The sequence below is a fragment of the Symphalangus syndactylus genome, chromosome 15, assembly GCF_028878055.3.
Source record: "Symphalangus syndactylus isolate Jambi chromosome 15, NHGRI_mSymSyn1-v2.1_pri, whole genome shotgun sequence".
Classification (NCBI taxonomy): domain Eukaryota; kingdom Metazoa; phylum Chordata; class Mammalia; order Primates; family Hylobatidae; genus Symphalangus; species Symphalangus syndactylus.
The window spans coordinates 26,434,098-26,455,510 of record NC_072437.2 but is presented as its reverse complement, the minus strand read 5'-3'; the positions used below and the strand labels follow the sequence as shown (position 1 = coordinate 26,455,510).

The window sequence follows — 21,413 nt, the reverse complement described above, 5'->3', positions numbered from 1 at the left end:
GGTTCCAAGTTAGCTGAAGGTAAAGATAAAGACAACATATATCAAATCAGTTAATGGGGGACGTTAAAACCATAGCCACGGACATTAGACTGAAGTGGAGAACTTACATATATCGAGAGAGAGAGAGAGAGAGAGAGACAGAGAGATACAGGCATATACAAATACATGCAGGTATCACATTATATACACTATAGGAAAACAATTTAACACAATTAAGTAAAATGTCATCTTATAATTTCCTGAAATATTACACGATTATCACTTTGAACAAAGCACATGCTTCCCTAATTTTTTATCTTTTTAACATTTTATTGGACAAACAGTGCTTTCTCTGTTACTAAGTTGTCAGTATTTCCATGTATGATTTATTATGGAGAAAAACCATGAATCAGAACATTCTAGTAGATTAAAAATTATGCCAAAATGGTGCAATATTTACCAGCTGTAGACAAGTACTACAGTAATCGCTTACATACAGATTACTGACAAAATAACAATAGCAATCAAATATATGTAACTATGTAACTATTTAAACTCCTAACAAAGGCTTTTATGATACTATTAGCAGTAAATGAGCAACTCCCATAAAATATGACTTCGTATCACCCCTGATAAGAGTTTAAGTACATATAACCATTGTTATGTGAAAAAACATTATTTTTAATTTGTGACAACCCGACAGGATTTAATTACCACACCTACTTCAAACTCTTAGCTGTTTCATTCAAAGCTGAAAAAACAATATTTATGTGGCTATTGAGAATCATTATGATTGATGCAATCTTTTGTGTTATTCCCTTTATAGTCACTTGCATTTGTTATTATTAACAAGAAAAAATGAAAGGGGAAATGTGTGTTTTTGTTTTGCAACAAAGCTTTTCTGGTGATGACTAACTTCTTCCTTTGAACACAAAAAGCCTCTTAAACTAACTAATGTACATATAAATGTGTTCTTTACAATACGCATCAGGCAAGGGGGTGGGAGGCAAAGCCCGCAGGACTTAAGCCAGAATTAAAAGCAATACAGGCAAGATGAGTACATGAAAGCTGTCAGGATGGTTGTTATTCTGAATTTCTTACAGCTCATCTGCTCTCAAGGAAGAAAAATCATAGTTTCTTTTAACCATATCCACAACAGATCTCACTTGAAAGGAAACACAGTGAGTGATTTGGCATCAATGGGCATATTACCAATTTTCCAGAATCACTACTGAATATTTATACTGGTGACGAATGATGACACTGAGGAAATATTTTAGCATGAAGCTTTGCCTTGTAAATTGTCTGAATGGTGCTGTGTCAAAACAACACCTACCATAAATCAGAGGTTTTAGGACCAGTATTTCTTGTTTAAACATGCTACCTGCTCAGCAGAATCACTTGTGTGAACAGGCATAGATTAATGTGTGCTGGGCAGAGCCATCTTACCCCCTAGCTTATAGAGCTATAATTTAACAGGCCTATTATTGTAGAGGTAATTTTGACAGGGCTGAAAAATTATACTTGTTAAAAATGCACATTTAGCACCAACTCCAGTGGTCATTTGAACTGAATAAACAGATAAATACGTATCCCTACAATTATGTTTCTTCTCTATTGATGACTTTTTTTCTGGCAAGGAAGTGGGACATGGACATTAGACTTTATAGAGTATCACAAGACAGTCTTTCTGATCATATAAAAAGCTCATGATGGAGGTTACTTTCAGTTCTCCACAAATTATTTAGCAACTTGCAGTGGATTCAAGTCCCTTTCCAGGTTTCAGAAACAGAACAATAGTTCAAACCACTACCACCCTCCGCCCCTCAACCCCTGTAGGAGGCATATCCTAACTTCCCATTCAGTCAAGCTGCGAATCTTTTTTTTTTTTTTTTTTGAGACAGGTTGGAGTGCAGTGACGCAATCACAGCTCACTGAAGTCTTGACCTCCCAGACTCAAGTGATCCTCCTGACTCAGCCTCCCAAGCTGCTGGGACTACAAGCACGCATCACCACGCCTGGCTAAAAGCTGAGAATCTTAATCACTGGGGCAACCCTAGATTTTTGATTAGGGAACATAGGAGAATACGCCTGTCTTAAAATCTAGTACTAGCATTCACATTCCATACCTCAGTGACCACAAGCATCTTCCACTGGATTAAAAAAAGAAACATGGGAAGAAGTCAATATGTTTCTTTTTTCTTTTTTCTAGTGTTTTCGCTCTCATTTACCTTCATCTATAAAGAAAAAAGAACGATACGAATCTGGTTTTTTTGCCACACTGTTGAAGGCATCAATGAACATAAATATACATACACACACATACTCCCCACGCACACACTGGAGATAAACCAGTTGTGTAAAACATGCTGGCTGTAACCCAATATTAACTTTATACTTCCCTGAGAGAGTAAACAAACACTTCTACTGACACCAGTTTTTGGGTTCTTAAAGCCAAATTAACAAATTGAAAGCAAGTAAACAAATATTTATCTGGCACCCATTAGAGTCAGTGTACTTAGCTAAATGTTATGTCACCATAATTAGGCATGAGAAAACAGGACAACAAACCGCTCATCTTTTCTCCAAAACAAAGAGTGAAATTGTAGAGACCTCATAAGAATAAAATGTCTCTGCTAACTCTGTTGCCGTGGAAGAAAACTAAAGAAACTAACTGTGTAGCTATCTTTCTCTGCAAACTCATGCTTACAAAGAAAACAGAAACATCATATGAGCAAATCATAATGTACGCTTCAGGAATTAAAATGCATCCAACCAGTCGTCAAGATGTCAGCGTCTGCCTATTCCAGTTACTAGTCAAGAAGGTGTAATTAGGAAATCCAAAAAACCCTGTTTGAAATGCTAGGTATTCCAGGACAACATCAGAAAAATATCTTCCACAAAGACTTCCATGTTTCAAACATAATACACCACAAAATTACTTTTTAAATTTCATATTAACACATATCAAAATACAAAGACCCAAGCTATAAAAACAGAATTTCCAAGAAAGCTTTAAATTAAAAACCAGGTTTTGCAATGAGGTGCTCTTACATTGTATCACTGAAATACTGCAGATCATGCTGCCCTCTTGTGCTGGATATCAAAAGCAAAATTAATTCTGCGCATGCCAGGAAAACAGGATTTACATTTAAAATAAAAATCATCTCTTAATTTCTGAAGACTTACTGTTGACCTAGGATTTGTGTTACCCATTTATTATGATTGGAACAGAATGGAAACAAGGCTAAGACACAAAAAAACTGACTAGGAAGAGGTAGATGCAGCGAACAGCACCAGAAAATATCTGCAAATGCCCTATTCAACTCAGGTCATAATCAAAATATGCAGGTGGTGTCTGGGGGCAGCTGAAAATGTGAGGCTTCTTAACAGACACATGCAATCCCATCACCAACCTACATCAAAGGAGGAAAGAATAAAAACTAGCAATGGGTGACAGAAGGATAAAAAGACGAGAAAGGAAAACTGGCTCTTGGCCAGGCGCGGTGGCTCACGCCTGTAATCCCAGCACTTTAGGAGGCCAAGATGGGTGGATCACCTGAGGTCAAGAGTTCGAGATCAGCTTGACCAACATGGTGAACCCCCATCTCTACTAAAAATACAAAAATTAGCCAGGTGTGATGGCAGACACTATAATCCCAGCTACTCGGGAGGCTGAGGAGAATCACTTGAACCTGGGAGCCAGAGGTTGCTGTGAGCTGAGATCACGCCACTGCACTCCAGCCTGGGCGACAGAGGGAGACTCTACCACACACACACTCACACACACACACACACAAAAACAGTCACCATTTGTCCACTGGTGGTCACCCTGGATGAATGTGTGTCCATTCTTGCTGTGGGCCCAGCCCCCTCCCAACAGCAGACAGAGCACGGTTGCCCCTCAGACCCAGCTCCACATTGCTTGTCAGTACTTGGCTTCTTGGGAGAATTGCTATCTCAGTACCAGTAGGAGATAAAACCTGTCTCTACTAAAAATACACACACACAAAAAAAAAAATTAGCTGGATGTGGTGGCAAGACACCTGTAATATCAACTACTCAGGAGATAGACGCATGAGAATTGCTTGAACCCAAGAGGTGGACATTGCAGTGAGCCGAGATCATGCCACTGCACTCCAGACTGGGCAACAGAGCAGAAAGAAAGGAAGGAAGAGGTAGGAAGAGGAAGGAAGGAAGGAAGGAAGGAAGGAAGGAAGGAAGGAAGGAGGGAGGGAGGGAGGGAGGGAGGGAGGGAGGGAGGGAGGGAGGGAGGGGAAAGGAAAGAAAAGAAAGAAAAGAGAAAGAGAGAAAGAGAGAAAGAAAGAAAGAGAGAACTGGCTCTTGTCATTCTAAGGCAGCACACTGGTTTGGCTCACATTATCCTGCTAGCTTAAGATTTATCAGGTTAACGAAAGGCCAGTAGATAAAAAGGTATTGTGTTATATAAACAAAGACGAATTTCATGCAACCATAGGTGGGTTCGAAATGGAGAGGAACTTAATGTCTTGCATGTTGGAGAAGCATGGCCTTCTTAGAAACTTCAGGCTGGGCGCGGTGGCTCACGCCTGTAATCCCAGCACTTTGGGAGGCCGAGGCGGGCAGATCACGAGGTCAGGAGATCGAGACCATCCTGGCCAACACGGTGAAACTCGTCTCTACTAAAAAAATACAAAAAATTAGCCAGGCGTGATGGCGGGCGCCTGTAGTCCCAGCTACTCTGGAGGCTGAGGCAGGAGAATGGCGTGAACCCCGGAGGCGGAGCCTGCAGTGAGCCGAGATTGTGCCATTGCACTCCAGCCTGGGCGACAGAGCGAGACTCTGTCTCAAAAAAAAAAAAAAAAAAAAAGAAAAGAAAAAGAAAGAAACAGAAACTTTACTACCGAGAAGAAACACAAACCTTCCAGGTTTACCTTCCTCTTCTCCCTAAATCCAAATAAGTGAACTTGGGACCACAGTGGGGCAGTCAGGGGGACCCTTCCAGAAGGTCTGATTCTCCGAATCACCAGCAAGGGTCGCCCATTCATTAACCACACAGATGAGGATCTGGGCAGAAGCACGATGAGGGGGACGGCACACTGGGGTGGGAGTGGCCATAAAATAATGGAGAAAACATTTCTATGCTGCAGATCAGAGTCACTGAGAATATTCCAGCACAAGGGCTGGAGATGGGGATATGAGGGACGTCTAGCCAGACCCCCAGTGTGAGTCACCTGGTGTTTCTGTGCCAGTCGCCATCCCAAGGTGAGCTTACTGGAAACCACATGCCAGCAGAGGTCCTCCCCGTTTCCTAAGTTTTCTAAAATCTGGGAGAATATCAGGATGCTGAGTTCATAGGGAACTCCCCCAGGGCTCTTCTAAGAGCTTGCTTTTAATAACTAAGTATTCAGACATGCTTCCCAGTCTTTCTACTCAACTCAAAGAACACGCTGCAATTTAGGGGGCACAACATCATGCCAGATACTTATACACATTTAACATGTATATTTAAGAGTACTGAAAAATCGAGCATGCCTGCCTCACTATCCTAGAGGGGAATGTTTATTTATGTTATAAAGCCGGCTGGGTCCAGTGGCTCATGCCTGTAATCCCAGCACTTGGAGACTGAGGCAGGAAGATCCCTTAAGCACAGGAGTTCGAGACCAGCCCAGGCAACATAGTGAGATCCCATCTCTTCAAAATAGCATAAAATAAATTTTAAAAATTAGCTGGGCATGGTGGCACAGGCCTGTGGTCCCAACTACTTGGGAGGCTGAGGCTGGAGGATTGCTTGAGCCCAGGAGGTCAAGACTACAGTGAGCTGTGATCACACCACTGCACTTCAGTCTAGTCAACAGAATGAGACCTTATCTCTAAATAAATTATATATATATACATATATATATAAAACCACTGAAGTGCATACAATCAGTAATGTGAATTCTGAGGCATAATTCGCAGATTTTGTGTATCCTTCACCATTGTAAAAAGTGCAAAAATTTTATCTAAATGAGAATTTTAATTCTACCATTAAAAAACTTTTAATTTTTAAATTTTTTCAACATCTACCACTAAAAAAAGTAAATAATTCATGACCTCTAAACATTTTGGACAAAGTAGGCCTCTCTTTGGGGTACTTATTTGGGCTTCTATTTTGTTGAAGGAATAAAGTCATGCTAATAGATATAGGAGGAGGAAGCAAGATAAACACTCAGGTGCTGCTGTAAGCTTAGGGACCTCCAAGATTTAGACTGGGTCCCAAATCCCTGAATAATAAATAAATCAGCATGAGGAGAAGCCCACAGGTCTCGAACATGGAGAGGCTGGTTAATGGTAGTCATGAGCATTCCGAAGCCTGTGATAACAGAAATGCAGTCCCACTTAATGCTCCAAACGTTATGACTGTAGTTTCAAATTAACTGGCAAAGTGGCGCGATGTTACAGCTGTAATAGCGCAGAGGTCCTCCAATGACTTTCTAATAACAGCTAAAATCAGACCGATATTTGTGTGGTCTCTGCAGTTTACAAATCCTTGCACACTGTACAGTGCTTGGACTGAAAAGTATTTGTTAAATAAATCTACACAAGATGCTTTCCAGAACAGTCTTCTTTAATCTTCACAAAAATCATGTAAAACAGAGAGGGTAGGAGTAATTTCCATCCCACAGTGAAGGTGATTCAGTTCATAGATACACGGCTTCATTGTCACTAACATTCGTTAGGCACTGACCATGTTGCTACACCCAGTTTCATGTACTAGGAATGTATTAACATGCTTAATTCTCATAAGATTTCAATTTGGTGGGTATGAATAGTATCTCTATTTTACAGATAAGAAAACTGTGACACAGAAAAATTAAGTAACTAGGACATGAATATGAATGTAACTATAATCAGCTATAACAATTAGTAACCAGCACCAGGACTGAATCCAGGCAGTTAGCTTGAGTCCACACTTTGATCTACAGCATCTGCTTGGAGACTTCCCTGTGTAATAGCACCGATGTGCTCTGGCCTTGGTCAAAAAGCTAGTCAACGGCCAGGCCAAAGCTATGCCTGTGTTCTCTCCAGGCCACCTCCCTGCTTCTATGAGGGCAGTTATCATTTGCACAACGTCACTCAGGCCTCCCCACAAGTCCACTCAACTAAGCAGGGTGGGGACTTACAGGCACAACTAACTCTCCCTAGGAACCCAGGTCAGGAAGGCTAGCCTCAGAAGCAGGACAGGTAAGAAGCCCATAGTGCAGAGGCATCAACCACTTGGAAACTACTGGGTATACTTTCCTAGGTATACGTGTGCCTAGGAAACAAGCTACTGAAGATCTACATGGCAGGCTCAACAAAGTCTCTATTATAGAACCAAAAGTCTACTTTAAAACCACAGAGTTAGAAACTGTTCTTGAAACGGAGTTTACATTTTACCAATCTTGGCTTTTAATTAACCACGTATTGCCTTTCAGAGAAACCTCACAGTCAGGGTATGTACAAAAACCCTGTGTTTCCAGAAATGAACGGGTTTCCCAATGAAAGAAAGAAATACACAGCCTGTCTCACGTCAGAGCACTCCTGATTACAAAGATCCCTCCGAAAAATGGCATAACCTAACACTATGTAAACACAGCCAATGTTTTAGCAACTATTCAACTACATTTAAACATGTTTACAGGGAATGCCGGATGCTTCACTTGCCTCACAGCAAATGGATTCCTAAAGCATTCTGCAAAGTGAACATTCATTTATTTTTCCACACACATATAAATTGGAATAAAAGATTGTATGCCCCCCCCCCCCCCATATTCAGATTTTCTCTGGTAGGAGAAAAATATCAGTGAAGTTTCTTGTAGAAAATGAATCAACATGCATAGTGATTTTCTTCCCAGCATCCCTTCCATTTTCAAAGACAGAGATGTAATCAGATCCTAAATGTGTTGTTAACAAGACATACTTACTGAGAAACTTGGTGTCAGACTTACCTATTGGATTTCTATCAAAGAATAACACCGGAGCTTTCAGAATTGATTCAAACATTTTGTTGTGCAAAGTTTGTGAAGAATTAACAAGGACGTAGAATACCAATAGAGATCTTGCTATGCCAAAAAGAACAGTAGCTATAGTTAAACCTGAAATAAAGAAATATCACTTAGAGAACACAGCATATCTCTGCATTTTCTTCAATAGTTGCTAAAGCAAGCCAGATAGTTTATAAAGATGTTACTTAATTTATTCCATAAAGCATCTGGATTCTACATAAGTATAACGTATTTACAAAATACATTGACAAAGAAGGATTAAAATAGTTTATTTTTCTCTCACTGAATGGAAACTGCACAGAAACGAAAAATCAGGTGTATAATACAATTTCATTCTAGGCTCTCCTAATTCAATTGCAAGTTCTATTAAAAACTCAGAAGTAAGATAGATAATCATGAAATGTAGTTGATCTTCTCCATATTCCAAATCTTATTATTTACATTATGTCCCATAATCTAAAAAAGGTGGTATGTTTTGATACCAACATGTGATATTAACAAGGAATAGGAGAAATGATTTACCTTTTCCTTGTAGAAAATGCCCAAGTAGCTTTAAAGAATTTAAAAATACCATATTAAGTTGCATGTGGAAAACCTCTTGAATAATTGAATTGCAAGAAAACACAAATTATATTCTAACATAAGATAATTAATCTAAATAAGCAACTAATCCCCCACTGTTTTACACAGACACAAGACATTTTTAAATGAATAAAATAAATCATACATTTTATTAAGACATGAATGAGGATCCATTATTCACATAGAAATTAAAAGAGCTTTCCTAACGTCTCTTAATTCACAATGCTAAATACAGTGGGGGTAACTTCTATAACAAATATTTTCCCTTTCAGATGACATGTCACTGTTATTTAACCTCTGAAAGCAGCTCAAATTCCTAATTCCATCAACAGGCATTATCCTTAGCCTGCCATCCTACACGAACATAATAGAACCGATTTCCTTCTTCCTTTAGTTTTCACATAGTCCATCAATTTGGAAGGTAAACACCTAATGGATTTAGATTTCTTAGCAAACGATCAAGGAAATAAACACCAAATTTCACTGAGTAGGTTCTTACAAAGATAACTCACTCTATCTCTGAGGAAAGCTTGTAGGAGCATTTCCTGTGGAAATATTTAAAATTTTAGATGGGGATTTCCTTTAAACAGTATGTAATGCTACATACATTCTAAGCACTCTTTTGAAAACAGAGTGCGGCGTTAATATTAGTCTGGCAAGCCAAATGTTAAATTAATCACACAGTTGGGGACGCGATAACATTGTGATCTCAAGGTAAGAAATAGAAGGCATCCTAATTCCCAGACACTGGATTTTTCCCTGCTCAGCTTCCCTCTTAAGTAATTAGTGAAGCCCAGGAGATGAGCAGTGCTGAAGGGAGCTTTGCATACCTGGGAGGGAATAATGCTTTTATTCTGGGGGCCTTGCTGCCAGAGGATTTCATCCAAGTTCAATAAAAGCCAGGGTTTATTTAGACAGAATTGGAACAATCCGAACCACAGGGTGGGGATCCGTTTCTAATCCCCCTGCCCATCCGTATAATGATATAAGATTTAGCTAAAGCAACCTATTAGAATAAACAATAGCCACATATTTCCAGTGGCTGATTTTCTGAATGCTCAATCCTGGTTTAACTTTCAAAATCCAGTACAGAGCAAATTAAGAGTCTTCATTCAACCTCTCTTCTAGTAGATTTTTAAAATAATTATTCTAATTAATTCACAGAGTAAATTCGACTGAGACTCCTAATCTGTTAAGACATTACTGAATTACTCCTGGAAGCCCTAGTTACTCACACAGGCTCATTGTAAGCACCTCAGCCTCTCATAAAATACACCAAATGATTAAACTTTACCTGAATAAATTCCTAAGTACCAGTTAAGATCTAGCTTCACGGTTACATTTCCTCCTCCATTTACAGTGACATTTAGCATACTTTGTTTGTTTGCCCTATGGAACATGGGGAGAAAAAAATATTAAGCTATATACAGAATTTAGATAAATACATTTTTAAAAAAATGAACCACAATTTGGGAGAAATGCTTCATGCTGGAAAATGATTCTCAGCTCACAGTCTTGTGTGTATCTACCTTATAAAAATTCAATTTAAATCACAACTTTCAGTTCCTGAAACTGTCTGTGAACATGATGCCGCGGATCAGACATGGGTGGAGACCACCGCAGGTTACACTCCACCAGCAAGACTCTAATTTTCCTTCGGGTAAACTAAGTGAGGATTAGAAGAGAAGGATCAACAAACACCTCCCCCTAACTCTATGGAAAAGCGAGTCTTCTTATTGATTTTGGAGTATTTCATACTTCATTTGGAGTATGAAATACTTACCAGTATGAAAGCCACCAATCTTGAAGAACATAGGCAACCTAGAAGGGGAGAAACAACAAAGACAAAAATCAAACTTGGGCATGACTTACCAACTCAAAACTCTCAATCGCTACCATGGACAACCGAAAGAAAGCCCTCGAAGCCGGGCGTGGTGGCTCATGCTTGTAACCCCAGCACTTTGAGAGGCTGAGGCAGGCGGATCAACTTAAGGCCAGGAGTTCGAGACCAGGCTGGCCAACATAATGAAACCCTATCTCTACTAAAAATACAAAAATTAGCCTAGCTGGGCGTGGTGGCACATGTGCCTGCAGTCCCAGCTACTCCGGAGGCTGAGACAGGAGAATTGCTTAAACCCCAGAGGCAGAGGTTGAAGTGAGCCAAGATTGCGCCACCGCACTCTAACCTGGGCGACGGAGCAAAACTCCGTCTCAAAAAAAAAAAAAAAAAAAGAAACAAAGAAAGAAAAAAACAAAGAATAAAAAGCTCAGAGAACTCACGTAGTTCTTCCAGTTCAGGTCTGTGCCGAGCCCAAACTCCCAAATATCAAGAGTTCAAGAAAATGCATATTCCATTTTAAAATAATTGAAAGATACCTTTTTTTCACAGAAGGTCTTTGTAATGGACACGGAACACCAGTAGGCAGCCCTCACTTTGTTCCCCAAAGACAGCACATTTCAATTCAGACCCCAAGTGAACTGCAAGATGCAGTCATAATAGCATAAACATAGGTACTATAAATATCATTTTGAGGGCACAAAACAAATGTCATTATTTACCTGAGCTGCAGTGTTTAGGAGAATAAGGAAAATGATGACAATCCAGTGAGCACCAGCTCTGAAGTAATTCTTATAGGCCTGAAAATCAACTTTTCCTTCAGAACGGTTCTCCTCTGATAGTGTAACTGGGACATTCTCTGTCTGCAAAGGAAAAAAGGTGGTAAGAGACAAAACAGTATACAAAACTGTTCCCAAAGATGACAATGCACTCTGTTGACAAAGCTGTGGGAAAACAGGCAGAAGTCCAAAATGATCCATCTCCTGTGGAGAACGGTGTGGAAATATCTAGCCAAACTATACATCCACTGATTTTTTATTTATTTAATTTTTTTTTGACTCAGAATTTTGCTCACGTTGCCCAGGCTGGAGTGTAGTGGCACGATCTTGGCTCGCTGCAACCTCTGCCTCCTAGGTTCAAGCAATTCTCCTGCCTCAGCCTCCTGAGTAGCAGGGATTACAGATGCCTGCTACCACGCCTGGCTAATTTTTGTATTTTTTAGTGAAGACAGGTTTTCACCATGCTGGCCAGACTGGTCTGGAACTCCTGACCTCAGGTGATCCTCTGGCCTCGGACTTCCAAAGTGCTGGGATTACAGGCATGAGCCACCACACCCAGCTATATGCACTAATCCTTGAACCCAGCCATCCCACTTTCAAGGTTCTACTAGAGATAAGGAAATATCATTTGTACATTGTGGCGTGGCTTGCTGGAAGGATGACATCAGGATGTCCAGCACTTACCCAGCACACTCAAATTCAAGTGTCAATACAGAAACTTGTTCCAAAATCATATACAAAAAGATATGGAACTCTCAACTGCATCACTCACGATGGAAACATAAAAGAGCAGAGCGTCAAAACATGAGCTCAATACAGTAACTGGGGTCAAGCCGTGAGTCTGAGTAACCAGAGTTTGGAAAGCAAGGGATAGCATATGATCCTAATCTATTTGGCTCCTGAGTTTCAGAAGCTGACTCCTGATAATTCGGCATGTGAGGGCCTAATCTGAATATCTGCAAGAATCCTTCAGGCTCCTAGATTTGGATAGTCAGGGTTTGTGTGGCAAGGAATATCTATGCTTGTAAGTGAGCTCTGGTACATTTCTGCCTGGAGGACTTAGAAGGCACGAGATTCACATACTCTGAGGATGTACTGAACAGCTCTGTGTTGGCCACTGGGAACACCAAAGTGAGTAAGATGCAGCTCCTATCCTTGAAAGGTAAAGAAGGAAGATGGGCTGCTGTGTGTCAGGAACTGTTGGGTCTTTGCACATGCTACTTCTGGCCTAACATAAACCATCTGACAACAGGGCAAAATACCTCCATCAGCCACCTGCAGCATCACAGCATCAGAACATTCCAACATATAGGAAAAGTGGCTAATTTCATGTGGCCCACAGCAGGACCTTCTCTAAGGGGGTCTTCAAATTATGCCTCCGGATGCAAAGAGAAGTTGGGGGCCACCAGACTAAGTAGGATTTCACTACAGTAAATTCAAGAATTGTAGTATTAGTGTGAGTCACACACAGTTTAGGACTTGCACCAGCATACATACCCGCTACTCATCTCCTTGACATTCCCCAGCCTACACACAAAGGATAACTCCAACCAGGGTTGTTTGCCTTGATTCTGTTTTAATCTGCCAATATCATGGAATAGAGCCTTGAAACCACAGAATCTACTTTGGGACAAAAGATGATGCTTTGAACAGAGTAGACCAAAGATCCATAAGGCCATTAACAGTCAACAAAACCAGGCCATGTTGTAACAGGAGGTGAACTCACATCTTGGCTCTCCAGAGCACCATCTTTCAAGGAGGGTCTAGAAGACTGTTGAGACCAAACCGAGGACTCCGAGAAGGTACGATTCCTCAGTGTGGGAGTTCCTGGAACTGGAGGTTGTTCACTTTCCTCGTTGTCCTTCTTTAAAAGGGAGCCAAAATCTATACCAGATTTTAGGAACTCAGTGTAAGTCCCCTTCTGCACCATTTTACCCTAAAATAAAAATAAAGAATTTCAGAGAGAGACATGTGCACGTGATAATGTTAACCTAATCCAATTCTAATCCAGAAAAAGTAACTGATCTTAAGTTATGATTATACTTAGGTCCGGAATCCTAGTTGACAAATCTAATACAATTCAACTTGATACACAACTGAGTGTTCTGTTCTCAGCCAGACCCTGTGTTAGGTCCTGAAGAGTACTTTCAAAATGGTAATAGTGTGTTGCAAATGGCGATCATTATCACATAGATGTTGGTGACCGTATTGGTAGTCTTATTACAGAACATGAAAACTGTGATAAACCTTATGCGATAAGAATTGAAGGAATGAGTAAATTGAGGAGGATATTCCAGGAAAGAAACCTAACACTGATAGGGAGGTAGGAACAGGCATAGCTGCACAGGTAGGAAGCACGCCACAAGCCTCCACTGGCCATGGGCCCTGCTGGAAAAAGGCGTGTGGGAACCAGACTTGCACATAGACCCCATGAACTGCACTTTCATGGTCTTTACTCTAAAACTGCCCCACAGGCCAGGTGCGGTGGCTCACACCTGAAATCCCAGCACTTTGGAAGGCCAAGGCGGGTGGATCACCTGAGGTCAGGAGTTTGAGACCAGCCTGGCCAACATGATGAAACCCCACCTCTACTAAAAATACAAAAAAATTAGCCGGGCACCTATAATCCTAGCTACTCGGGAGGCTGAGGCAGGAGAATCACTTGAACCCAGGAGGCGGAGGTTGCAGTGAGCAGAGATCAAGCCACTGCACTCCAGCCTGGATGACAAGAGTGAAACTCCATCTCATAAATAAATAAATAAATAATTGCCCCAAAGACTCAGGGAATTCCTAACTGAAAATTCAACATTCCAGGGGACACGGCCTTGCACAGTTTTGTCTCCTTACAAAGTCATAGAAAATAATGTACAAATATCTTCACTATTTGTGTACCCCATGAAATGAGACCCAACTGATTTCCTCAAACAGTAGCAAACAAAATATTAGGCAAACTCCCAGAATACAAAACAAATCAAAGGAGAGCAGCTCCTGGCTGAGGCAAGTCAGGTGGGGGAAGGTGGCCAGGACCCTCCCTGCTACCCCAATCCTCCCCACCCCCAAAAGGTGGGTCCACTGAGGAAAATCCAGTGACAACTTGGGCCCTTTGGACCAGTTTGATAACTGGAGAATTCAAAAATGCTTCATGATACATTGTGTCTTCTTCCACATAGGAGGTAAAAGTGACACACCTAGTTTGATGAAATGACCACTTTTCACATCATATCTGTAAGACGCACAAGGAAACTCCTACTGGTACTGAGATGGCAATTGTCCTCAGAAGCCGAGTACTGAGGAGCAATGCAGAGTGGGTTCTGAGGGGCAACCGTGCTCTGTCTGCTGTTAGGGAAGGGGCTGGGCTGACAGCAAGAAGCAAGAACGGACACACATTCATCCTGGGTGTCCACCAGTGGAAAAACGGTTTGTGTGTGTGTGTGTGGTAGGGTCTCACTCTGTTGCCCAGGGTGGAGTGCAATGGCGCGATCTCGGCTCACTGCAACCTTCGCCTCCCAGGTTCAAGTGATTCTCCTGCCTCAGGCTCCTGAGTAATTGGGATCACAGGCAAGCGCCACCAGGCCCAGCTAATTTTTTTGTATTTTTGGTAGAGATGGGTTTTCATCATGTTGGCCAGGTTGGTCTCGAACTCCTGACCTCAAGTGACTCCCCCCCACACCTTGACCTCCCAAATTGCTGGGATTACAGGCAAGAGCCACCGCGCCTGGCCAAATGGTTGTTTTGGAGAAAGGTTATTCTACCACCCACAGATTTTATTCTAATGTACCAGCATTCAGGTTTTGCCACACTAGTCTCAGCCCTCTGCCTAAGAAATTAATTGTTTTCAAGTTTAAGGAACCCAGACTCCCTATTCCTGGGGGAGTGGGGAAAAGCCGGCACACGGAACTGCTTCTGAAGAGGCAGCAGTTCTGCCTTCGATAATCCTCTTAAGGGTGAGAATTCACTTGCCGGGACTTCAGTGGACAGATTCCTCACTGTTCTTTAGGCAGCAAGGAGGGGCTTACACACAAAGACTTGCAAGAGCTTTGCTAGCATTAGATACTCTGGCTGTTGCAATAATGTGAAATTTACTTCCCTTGGAGAATGGTGCACACAGATCTTATAAAATATAATTAACACTCATTTTTGTTATTTCCATCATTTTATTAAGAAATTGCGGGAGGAGAAACATTAAAACATTTGAAGACACTAAGGGGGTTTCAGACCTACCATCAGGAATTGGACCAGGGCCTGGAACAGAGAAGGGTTAAGGGCCAGGGTACTGAGGCAAGAGGCAACAAGCCAGGGAGTGATGCATGAAACCACCGCTAGGCTGAGAAGTTCTCACTAACCTCCATGTCCCCGGCCACGCTAGCTCTTGTAGGCTGAATGGTGACCATGACCCCCTAAAAAGATATGTTCAAGTCCTAAACCCTGTTACCTGTGAATGTGGCCTTTTTTTTTGAAACAGGATTTTTGCAGATACAATCAAGAAAAGATGAGGTCATACTGGAGTAGGGTGGGCCCTAAGTCCAATGACTGATGTCCTTATAGGAAGAAACCCAGAGAGACACAGCGACAACGCCATGTGACAACAGAGGCAGAGACTGAAGGGCTGCATTGCCAGCCACGGATCAACAGTGAGTGCCAGCAAAACCCCAGAAAGTGGGAGAGGCGAGGAAGGATTCTCCACTGAAAGCCTTCAGAGAGAGCACGGCCCTGTGAACACCTTGATTTTGGACTTGCAGCCTCAGAACAGTGAGACAATACATTTCTGTTGTTTTAAGCTGCCAAATGTGTGGCACTTTGTTCTGGCAGCCCTAGGAAACTAATACACTAGACCGAGCCCTTATTTCTGTCTTGTGAACGACTAAGACTTCAAATTGCTTCTGCTGTAGTTCTTCCAGCAAACAACAAAGAGGATCTCTTAAAATCACAGATCAAACCATGTCACTCCACTGCTCTGGACTGTCCAGTAGCTTCTGTCCTAATTCCAGTGCCTCTGACCACTGCTCTGAGCCCACCTTTCTCCAGGCTTTCCCTGGCTTGCTCTGCTCCTCCCTGATGTCCCTATAAACACACCAGGTAACTTCCAGCTTTAGGACCCCACTGCCAGTCCCCTGCCTCAGATGCCCTCCCCAGGTGACTGCATGGTCAGCACCTTCACGTCATTGTACCTCAAGTCCCAGTGAGGCAACCCCACCCCTCTATTTCCTTCCTTGCATCTATCTCCAGGAAGAATGTCAGCCCGACGCTGGCAAGGACTTTGTCTTACTTATAACTATACCAGCTCTCACACATATCAGGCACTCAAAAATTCCTGTGCAGTGACACTAACTGCTGGCTATTCCAAGAAAGTGGGTGCTGTGACTAGGGGTTGCTCAGTTATCCAATTGTGTTGCTGCTATTATTTTTTTTTTTTAATTTTTATTTTTTTGAGACAGAGTCTCACTCTGTCGCCCAGGCTGGAGTGCAATGGCATGATCTCAGCTAACTACAACCTCCGCCTCCCGGGTTCAAGCAATTCTCCTGCCTCAGCCTCCCGAGTAGCTGGGACTACAAGTGTGCACCATCACACTGGGCTAATTTTTTGTATTTTTAGTGGAGATGGGGTTTCACCATGTTAGACAGGCTGATCTTGAACTCCTGACCTCAGGTGATCTGCCTGCCTCGGCCTCCCAAAGTGCTGGGATTACAGGCCTGAGTCACTGTGCCCGGCCATTTCTGCTATTAATAGGAGAGGATCTTTAGCCAAACTATGCATGACAATTAAATGGATACAAACAGGTCTTAGAATCTGTAATTTCCAAATAATATAATTTGAATTAAGTCATGGAAGAGGTAAACAAAAAGTTCTAAATTAAAACAGCATCATTTTCTTTAACAATGTAGTAACCTTGAGGTAGAATTTTACATACTTTACGGTAATATGGTTTAGCATGTAATAATGACATTTCTGCAAGTCTTTTAAGTTAATACTTAAAAACATGAATCCAAGCTCTGAGAAGAAAGGAACATGAAATGGAGGAAGAAGAAGGGGATTCAACACACCTGAGTACTTGCAAGTTCGGGAGACCTCTAGAAACTACTTACATCTTTCAATATCAGAATCTGACTTGCAGCTTTGAGGTACTGCAACTGATGAGTCACTAAAATTGTGATCTTCTCATGCAAAGTTTGACAAATACACCTATAAATGTAAAAGGCACAGGGTGAAAAAACACATGAATGGGGTGCTCCACAATGAAGAACATACATTTTGAAACCATAGTCAAAGACAACACAGTAGTCAAATATCTAGAGGTTAAATACAAACTAAATACAAATATAAGCCAATAAAGCCGGCTAGGTCCTCAAAACCACTAGCAGCAAATACGAGCCTTGCTGTGATGAAATCCTCAAAAGTTTTCTGGGAAGGAGGCAATAAGTGTAATTTTTTTTCTAAAACTTAGTTTAACAATATATTCCATGATGAAAAATGACTGAACAATATAGACATTCAAAAACTTGACTTAACTAAAACACTGATTATTTTATTGCTATGTAGGATTGCAGGGGAGAAAGAAAGATCGAGGTCATGTAATGACGTGACATTTTTCTTGGACGGTTTCTTAGACGATAATTTATAATGCACATATTAACGCCCCCCCCACCCCCCGCAAAAAGGCTTAGATTCTTGGTAACCTTTGCCAGAGTGCATTTTCCAGACTCTTCTTCCCAAATAATACTAGATAGGAAAACAAATGCTAGTGACATGTGACTCTCCACAGTATTCTTGGTCTCATCCAGGAAGCAAAACGTCTCTCATTAGTCCTAAACAGTCTGAATAAGAAAATGGAAGAAGAGAATGCAAACAGCCCAAACCATATGGCTCCAAGATAAGACCCACCTCAGTATTCAACCATCAAGTTTTCTGGCGTTTGTTTTCTACGGTACCCACTCAAAGTTCTCCTACATTGTAAATGTAGACTCCTGGGAGCTACAAAAAAAAAAAAATTAGCCGGGTGTGGTGGTGCACACCTGTAGTCCCAGCTAGAAAGGAGGCTAAGGTGGGAGAATCACTTGAGCCCAGGAGGTTGAGGCCACAGTGAGCCGTAATCACACCACTGCACTCCAGCCTGGTTGACAGAGTAAGACCCTGTCTCAAAAAGAAAAAAAGGAGAAAAAAAAAAAAAAGAAAAGCATTAATCTGTAACAATGGCCAAGAACATAACTCGTAACTCATGCTCGATAAGCGTTAGCCCTGTCCTCCAGTCTTCCTCATATGCAGCCACAGCTTTTAGAAATTCAGGACTGAGAAGTCATAACAAGTATTTTAGAGACAGCGCCTGTGATCAGAATCACAACTCCAGACTGCAGATATGTAAACTATCACTTCATCCTTTACATCCAAAAGGATTCATTTTTCCCCTTTCACATATCTTAGTTTGGCTTATTTCAAAACTAAGTTCCTCAATCTAGTATACCCCTCTTCAGGTTTAGTACTTATACCCCTCTTCAGGTTTAGTACTTATACCCCTCTTCAGGTTTAGTACTTATACCCCTCTTCAGGTTTAGTACTAAAGCTTTTAATGAAACTGTTTCCCTTTATTTCAAAATTGGCTGCCATTAATCCTTTTATATACATATCTAAAGGGAGATGTTAATGATCAAATCTGATGAGTGCTATGTCCAGTATCAGCCACCTCAAAGGTTTCAAAATGTTTTCTTCCTAACATCTTCCATTGTAGATGAGATAATAGAAATACTTACACTAACATTGTAATTGATGGTTTGAAATTTTTTCTAAATTACGCTTCTTAGGCAATTCTCAAAAAAATACTTTCCAAATTTTTAAGAGTAAAAATCTTCCAGTCATGCCATAAAACAAACAAATAATAAGTGATTGATTTAGCAATGAGCTATTTAACTCTAATCCTACATAAAGACTACGTTAAGAGGCCAGCCACGGGGGCTCACGCCTATAATTCCAGCTCTTTGGGACACTGAGGCAGACAGATCACTTGAGGTCAGGAGTTCAAGTAACATGGGGAAATCCCATCTCTACTAAAAATACAAAAATTAGCCGGATGTGGTCACGCATGTCTGTAATCCCAGCTATTTGGGTGGCTGAGGCACAAGAATCGCTGGAACCCAGGAGGCCTGCAGTGATCCAAGATCATGCCACTGCACTCCAGCCTGGGCAACAGAGCGAAACTCTGTCTCAAAAAGGAAAAAAAAAAAAAGACAACATTAAGAGCTGACATATACAATGTTAGGGGTGAGACAAGTGAGAAAGATATAGTCAGTTGGTGCAGTGGCTCACACCTATAATCCCAGCACTTTGGGAAGCCAAGGCAGGAGGATCTTTTGAGCCCAGGAGTTCAAGGCCAGTCTGGGCAACATGGAGAGGTCCCATCTCTACAAAAAACATGAAACTTAGCCGGGTGTGGTGGTATGCACTTGTAGTCCCAGCTACTCGGGAGGATCACTTGAGCCCAGGAGGTAGAAGTTGCAGTGGGCCGTGATCATGCCATTGCACTTCAGCCTGGGTGACAGGGCAAAACTCTGTCAAAAAAGGAAGGAAGGGAGAGAAGGAGGGAGGGAGGGACAGATACAGTCACTACCTTCATTCATTCAGTTAAGATACATTTGCTGAGCACTGACAAAGTACTAGGGACTACTCTAAGTGATGAGGATACATCCACTGGTCAAGCAAACAGACAACACCCTGAGTCGTGTAGGGACACTCACTACACAAACACAGAAAATACACTATCGGACAGTAAAGTAAACCATGAAGAGACAGCCAGGCAAAGGTTGTACATTAGAGGGAGTGGCCAGGAAAGGCCTCTCTGCAAGGAGGTGATGTACGAGCCGTGAGACTATCTGGGGGAAGCATTCCTGGCAGAAACAGCAGGTGCAATGGTCCCGGGGCACAAACGCGCTGTGCAAAGGCACCTTCATACATTCACAGTCTAGTGCGGGGGCTGGATGGAAGAACACATAGGTGGATCAAGAGCAGCTCACTGAGGGCTATGGGCAGACAGACAAAGCACCATACCCTCCAAGGAGCAGAAGAGAAAGGCAGGAGGTAGGATCTGCGTCTTTCATTTTTCTCTTTTGCCCAGGCATACTATCCCTGGTTCTCCGACGGCAGGAACAATACCCTTATGGACCAGCGGACGTGAGGAAGTCACACCTCCTTCCAGGCACCCCACAGAAGTGTGCACGGCTGGAGGACTGGTCTTGCGTGGGCAAGGGCTGGAAAGGTGAATTGGGTGGACTGCAAAGGGCAATTTGCCATTCGAGGACTTAGAACTGTAGCTTAATAGTAGGGGAGTCCTAGAGGAACTGAAAGAGGGAAGATGAACTAGTGCTGTGCCTGAATGTTTGTGGCCCTCCCCAAATTCCTACTGAACCCTAATCACCAATGTAATGGTATTAGGAGGTGAGGCCTATTTCATGAGAATTTGCCAACATGAATGGTATTAGTAAAAGGGGCCAGCCCAGGGAAGCTGCCGTACCCCTTCCACAGTGAGAAGACAGCTGTCCGTGAACGAGAGCGTGAGCCCTCTCCACCTACCAAAACTGCTGGCGCCTTGATCTTGGATCTTGGCCTCCAGAACCGTAGAAACAATTTTCTATTGTTTATATGGAGTACCTAGTTTATGCTATTTTGAATCAGCAGCCTGAATAGACTAAGACAAATAGGCAACAGTGTGGGAGATCTGATTAGGAGACTCAAAAAGGCAGGGGTCTGAGAATTTGAGGCTTTCTAGAATACAACCACATCTATAGCAGGCAACAAATCGGATTAGCATCCTTTAATCTAAGTGCCTCTCACTTTTTGTATGTGATAAAATCCACTTAGTGTTTGCAACATATAGTTGTAAAACACAACTCTTAACAACTCTCGATATATATTCATGATTGAAGTAAAACTGTTAATGGCAAATAGAAGTGTAATTCATTCACTTTTAATACAAAACACTTCACATTTCTAAGCTTCAACACAACCGCCATCTTTCATAGCATATTGTTCAATCCAATTTTCTAACTCGTTGAGAACATTCTCCAGTTGCTGCTGAGTGATTTCCTAAATTGCATTCGTGCTCCCTGACCTAAGTTTCCCCAAAGAATGTGATTCTGATTAGCAAACAACAATTTTAACAAGCTTGCTTCTAACAAGCGTATATCCAAAGTCATTAATCCTTAAAGGTGCAATAGGACTTTATAAATACCTCCTGTGTTCAA

The 21,413-nt window shown here is 41.8% G+C and overlaps 1 protein-coding gene across 6 annotated transcripts in view; it reads right to left on the bottom strand.

The window, feature by feature from the left end:
• Positions 1–21,413, bottom strand: part of ABCC4 (ATP binding cassette subfamily C member 4 (PEL blood group)) — a 393,134-nt gene that overhangs the window by 141,220 nt on the left and 230,501 nt on the right. For 5 of the 6 annotated variants that reach the window (XM_055244268.2, XM_055244267.2, XM_055244271.2 and 2 more), the window contains 6 exons: positions 17,271–17,367; positions 12,913–13,122; positions 11,130–11,270; positions 10,354–10,391; positions 9,865–9,959; positions 7,932–8,078 (listed from right to left, as the gene is read on the bottom strand). In XM_055244268.2, coding sequence (XP_055100243.1) covers positions 7,932–8,078; positions 9,865–9,959; positions 10,354–10,391; positions 11,130–11,270; positions 12,913–13,122; positions 17,271–17,367 — 728 coding nt within the window. The remainder of the gene's footprint in view (positions 1–7,931; positions 8,079–9,864; positions 9,960–10,353; positions 10,392–11,129; positions 11,271–12,912; positions 13,123–17,270; positions 17,368–21,413) is intronic. The other variant, XM_055244269.2, reaches the window with a different exon arrangement.